The sequence below is a fragment of the Papaver somniferum genome, chromosome 2, assembly GCF_003573695.1.
Source record: "Papaver somniferum cultivar HN1 chromosome 2, ASM357369v1, whole genome shotgun sequence".
NCBI classification, from domain to species: Eukaryota; Viridiplantae; Streptophyta; class Magnoliopsida; order Ranunculales; family Papaveraceae; genus Papaver; species Papaver somniferum.
The window spans coordinates 32,223,693-32,229,767 of record NC_039359.1 but is presented as its reverse complement, the minus strand read 5'-3'; the positions used below and the strand labels follow the sequence as shown (position 1 = coordinate 32,229,767).

Here is a 6,075-nt window from a genome sequence, read left to right as displayed (position 1 = left end):
AAACTCATCCTTTGAGTAATTAGATTATTTTTTTTACGAAGAAAAAATGTATATTAAAAGAAAAAAGCATTTACAGAGTACAAAAAAATCTTTCACTCGTAAGTTCTTCCAAATTGCTCCAAATGAGATTAGGGATAAGAAATTTGAATGTATTGGTGTTGTAAGACCATAAAACTACAAGTTGTTTTACAAGGTCTATATTTTCCGTTGCACTTTTCTGACGACCACCAAAAACTCTCCCATTTCTCTCCTTCCACAAAATCCAGCAGATAGCATAGTGAATAATCTTCCACACATTTTTACTTCTACCATGCAGTACATTCGTTGACCATCCTTCAAACAAATGGAACAAATTTATCGGCATAGGCCATGATATCTTGAAAGCCTTGATAAAATAATCTCAGATTCACTTTTTATCTCTTCTTTAGTTTCAGATCTAGTTTCTCTCTTCTCTCCATTTTTTTCTCTGCTGATGATGAAGACGATGAAGTTTTTTGGAGATGAACTCTATTGAAGATGTTGTTGCTGGAACTTTTGAAGACGATGAACTTTGTTGAAGATGTTGCTGCTATTTTTATGATGGAAACGGTGGTGTTGAAGATTCTGATGTTGTTTATGATGATGATTAACCTTTATCATCTTCACCTGCTTCTGTAAGTTTCATATCTACGAAAGAACCTTGAAATTCTTTGATTTCTTCATCGTTTTCTTCTTCTTCATCATCACTTGGATCTCTTTTCTTGATTTTTTTCGTCATCTTCATCATCTCCGTCAAAAAAAATTCATAGATCCGTTGCTGCTGCTATTTAAGATGATGAAAACGATGAATTTGATGAAGTTTATTGATTAGAATGAACTTTGTTGAATAATGAAGAAGACGACGAAGTTCATCAAACAGAATAAACTCTGATTTTTTATGGATTTTTTGTGTGTTGATTGTTAAAGAATAAAGTCTGTTTTAGATCTTAAATTATTAAGTGTTCATCTTAAAGAATGAACTTTGTTCTAGGTTTGAATTAGTTAGTTTTTGATAAGTGTTCATTTTGACGAATGAACTCTGATTTTTGTTCATAATTATGAACTTTTGATTTGGTGTTCATTTGAGAATGAACTCTGATTTTCGTTCTTAATAATGAACTTTGACTGGGTGTTCATTTTAACGAATGAACTCTGATTTTTGTTCATAATTATGAACTTTGATTGGGTGTTCATTTGAAAGAATGAGCTCTATTTTCATATAGGTTTTATTAGGTGTTCATTTAAAAGAATGAACTGTGTTTGAATATAGGTTTTATTAGGTGTTCATTTGAAAAAGTGAACTCTTTTTTTATACATAATAGTGGTGTTTTTGTTTTGTGTTCATTTAAAAAAATGAACTCTGATTTTTTGTTCTTAATAACGAAATTTTTGTAGAATTTAATGAAGTATAATGAAGTTCATAGAATATAATGAAGGGTAGAGTTTTCATGAAACAAAATGAATTCAAATCTACAAAAAGCCTGATAGTTCATCAAACGGGACTGCTACAAGAAAATAAATAGGAGGTAACACGGAATGATGTTTTTGTCTGTTTTATATTTTTAAATAATTATGGACAAACAGAAAACACGTTTTCCCACAGGATCAAACACACTTGGGACCCCTGAAAAAATGACCAGCGGATTATTTCCCCAAATAAAAAAACAATATTTTGATTTTTTAACCAAGTAGACTTCAACCAATTTTGGAAGGAAACTAAGGTAACGACGAAAACGTTTTTTATGAAGTGAAGCGACTTGTTTTATATAAAAACCAAACAGGTTGGATATTCTTTGTTACGCCTTTCCACCAATGGAATTTCTTGGTCCCGGTTCTTATCATATGTGTAGTTGGTTGGTAATGGGAGGGTCACCGAGGGTGAACTTTTTGCAGCCGAGTATTTGACAGTAAAGAGAAAATAAGGTAAATTATTAATCGGATAAATGACGCCGAGGAATTGAGAATTTTGGATTATAAATATGAATGATCAGTGAGCTTATCTAGCTACACATCTATAACACTTTTCCTAGACATCAGTAAACCCACCACTTCAAATTTCTAAAATTTCACCGAAGACATAAGATTGAGAAAGTTTTTTAATTTGTTGTATTTTTTGAGAGAGATTCTTGGTTTTGAATATACAAGACTATATAGAGATGGACAGAGGAGATGAGGGAATATCAGGAATAAGATTGAAGTTAGATCAATCAACAATGGATGATCAATATCATCATCATAATCAACTTTCTGTTGATTGGAGAGGTCGATACAACAATAAGCATGGTGGAATGAAGGCTGCTGCTTTTGTTCTTGGTACCTCTCTCCCTCTCTCTCATATATTGCATGCATGATGCATCACAATAAGCAAGCCATCTAGCTTGTGTTTTCATGCCAAGATTACAAAGTCGCTTTTCTTGTAACTTAGTCATGGTTGTATTCTACTAGTTCATTTGATGATGAACTTCACTGTGGTGATTTTTGTAGGTCTTCAAACATTTGAGATCATGGCTATAGCTGCAGTAGGGAACAACCTCATAACATATGTGATAAACGAAATGCACTTCTCACTGTCACAATCTGCAAATATAGTGACAAACTTTATAGGGACTATCTTTCTTTTGTCCCTCCTTGGTGGTTTCCTCTCTGATTCTTATCTTGGCAGCTTTTGGACCATGTTGATCTTTGGCTTTGTTGAACTCTCTGTCAGTATACATCCTTTATCTCTCTCCCTCCCTCTCTTTCTCTACTATCCAAAAGAAAGTTGACAAGAAGTTAATTTTATATATATTTCATGAAAAAAAGGCAGGATTCTTTACTTAAATTGAAATGAGCTTTGTCATTTTAGTTTTTCCTATATTTTTTCTGAAATCGGTGTGTACTGGGTAACAATGTTTTTTTAACTGGTGGGTAACAGTTAGAATGCAGTATCAAAATTTCAATAACTCTGCTGATGTTGAATATATAATTTTTTTTAACAGGGTTTCATTTTACTATCCGTCCAAGCTCATCTCCCACAACTAAAGCCACCACAATGTGATATGATGAAAGAAAATTGTCAAGAAGCTAAAGGAGTCAAAGCTTTGATATTCTTTGCGGCATTATATTTGGTGGCATTAGGAAGTGGTTGTGTGAAACCAAACATCATCTCTCATGGAGCTGATCAGTTCAACAAAGAAGACCCAAAATCATCCAAGAGACTATCTACTTACTTCAATGCGGCTTACTTTGCTTTCTCGCTTGGAGAACTTATTGCACTCACTGTTCTTGTTTGGGTCCAAACTCGTTCCGGTATGGACGTCGGATTCGGGCTTTCGGCTGCTGCAATGGCTATGGGTTTGTTCAGCTTGATCTGTGGTACACTTCTTTACTCGAACAAACCCCCTCGCGGAAGTATATTTACTCCGTTTGCTCAAGTAAGTCTCTAGCTAAATTCTAATGCTATTCTTCTTTGTATGCTAGGGTCTAGTCTAGGCTGACCTACGTTGATTGATCAAGAGAAAAAAGAAGGTAGAAAGATTCATGATTGCTGTTTAGAAGAACAAAAATGTACTCACATCACTTTGAATATATAATTGAAAATGTGAGGTTCACGTTAGGACTCCATGGCACTTACTGTGTCCTTGACTCTTGATGCATGGGTCAAGGTGTTTTGTCCATATTTTAATAGTTCAATACCATTAGTTTTGTATCTTTTGCTGTAGCCAAACAGGGTTTATCACATTATTGGTACTTTAAGACCCTGTTTACACATTAATAAGGATAATCAGTTTTGTTTTTTTGTACTTGAATTAAGTTAAGGGTAGATTGATTTTAACTTTATTAGCTAATTTAATGCATAAAAATGTGGGTGGATCATTGATATTTAAGTGATATTTTAGCATGAATCTGCCTCATTACGTATTAGAAAAATAGTTATTAATCCCATTTTGTGAAATTTATTGAGTTCCATTATTTAGAATTAATCAGTTTAATTTATTTTTTCTTTCAATTATTTTTGTCAGGTTTTTGTAGCTGCATTTCTAAAAAGAAAGCAAATTTCTCCAACAAATGCAGAAATCCTTCATGGAAATTTCCAAAACATTACTACTCTTGCGAATTTCTCAACTGCTCATAAGAACCATCTCGTCCATACCGACAAATTCAGGTATGTGGTCTGAGATTTTTGAGTTAGACAAATAATTAATCTCCACTTAATTAGTTGATTATGATTAAGCATTCATCACATTAGTAATAATAGGGTCATGTTAACTTGTATACGCGTATACATGTTAAGATTCATTAAAATAAAAATTCTTTGCATTGCAAACAAGATTTGTTTGTTTTATTGCAATGAAAACAACATTTCTTTGCATTGGGAACGGAGTTTGTTGTTTTCAGTGCAAGAATAATCCATTTCTAGTAGAATAAGAAAAAAAAAACAATATTTCCAATTAACAAAAGCACTATTTACCTTAATACAGAATAAGACAACAAAACACTATTTCCAAGTAGTATAAGACAAAAAAACACTATTTACCTTAATATAAGAAATGTATTTCAGATTCTTGGACAAAGCCTGCATAAAAGCACAACAAGGAGCTAGCATGATCAAAGAAAGTCCATGGAGATTATGTACAGTAACCCAAGTGGAGCAAGTCAAGATAATATTATCGGTGATACCGATTTTCGCTTGCACAATAATTTTCAACACAATTTTAGCTCAACTCCAAACATTCTCAGTTCAACAAGGAAGTGCCATGGACAATCGTCTCACAAACAACTTTAGAGTCCCACCAGCTTCACTTCAATCCATTCCATACATGTTCCTAATATTTGTAGTTCCTCTTTACGAAACCGTCTTTGTTCCGCTTGCAAGAAAAATCACTGGCAAAGAATCTGGAATCACACCTCTTCAACGCATCGGTGCCGGTCTTTTCATTGCAACTTTCTCAATGGTGGCAGCTGCCTTAGTCGAAAACAAAAGGAGGGTTTCAGCTGTAGAGTCCAACAAAACATTATCGATCTTCTGGATAACCCCACAGTTTCTCATTTTTGGACTTTCGGAGATGCTAACGGCAGTGGGTATGATCGAGTTCTTCTATAAACAGTCATTAGATGGGATGCAATCCTTCCTAACAGCAATGACTTACTGTTCCTACTCATTCGGGTTCTACCTAAGCTCCCTTTTGGTGTCTCTTGTGAACAAAATTACATCAAGATATTCATCATTTGGTGGAGGATGGCTCAGTGAGAATGACCTAAACGACGATAGACTGGACCTTTTCTATTGGTTATTAGCGGCCTTAAGTGTTGTTAACTTTCTGAATTACCTCTTCTGGTCCAACTGGTATTCTTACAATCCCAGCCTAAATTCCTCCTCTGGTGAAGACTTGGAGAATGTCAACTCCTCAAAGCACATCGGAGCGGACACTGTTATCCCTTAGTACGCATTATCTCTCTCTTTTCCAACTCGTGTATATAAAAGTAGAACATCAATATCAAAAGACAAACCACGTTTGTTCTAGACCCACTAAGCTTACTTGCTAGGGTTCATAAGCTTTGTATCCGTGGTGCTTTGATCCTTTCTTTCTTTCTAAAATAAATAAATAATGATAGACTGTTTGAGTTTTAAGTGATGATATTCAAGTTTTTTGGTATTCTAAGGAGACTACCAAAGAAGTTAGGCGTATCCCATTTACAAGGTTCAATGTATGATCAGCTTGTTTGTGCATTCTTTACTATGTGTCGCCATCATATGCGAAAGACTGATGAAGGAACAACAAAAAGAGAGATGGATTAGAAAGAAGGAAAGAAACGGAGAAGGAAAGAGAGACGAGAGAGTGGTAGATTGTTGCTAATTCTCAGTCGTCTTTCTACTTTACTTATTTAAAAGAAAAGAATGATCTTTACAAAAGCAAGTCCACTGCTTGTATTTTATGGTTTCCCATCCAAATCTTGGAAAAAGATGATTGCCGTCCTTGGACAATAAATTCAAGCATTTTGCACCACAATTTATGGTCTATGACTCTATGGCGTTTCATTATATGGTTCAACTATGTTAGTTACAAAATCTGAAAC

The 6,075-nt window shown here is 34.3% G+C and overlaps 1 protein-coding gene across 1 annotated transcript; it reads left to right on the top strand.

Moving 5' to 3' along the window:
- Positions 1-2,015: 2,015 nt before the first annotated feature.
- LOC113347298 (protein NRT1/ PTR FAMILY 4.3-like) lies at positions 2,016-5,636 on the top strand. The gene is made up of 5 exons (XM_026590921.1): positions 2,016-2,331; positions 2,503-2,720; positions 2,997-3,431; positions 4,020-4,162; positions 4,559-5,636. Exons 1-5 carry the CDS (start codon positions 2,175-2,177, stop codon positions 5,439-5,441), a joined length of 1,836 nt encoding a protein of 611 aa, XP_026446706.1. The 5' UTR covers positions 2,016-2,174; the 3' UTR covers positions 5,442-5,636.
- Positions 5,637-6,075: the final 439 nt, after the last annotated feature.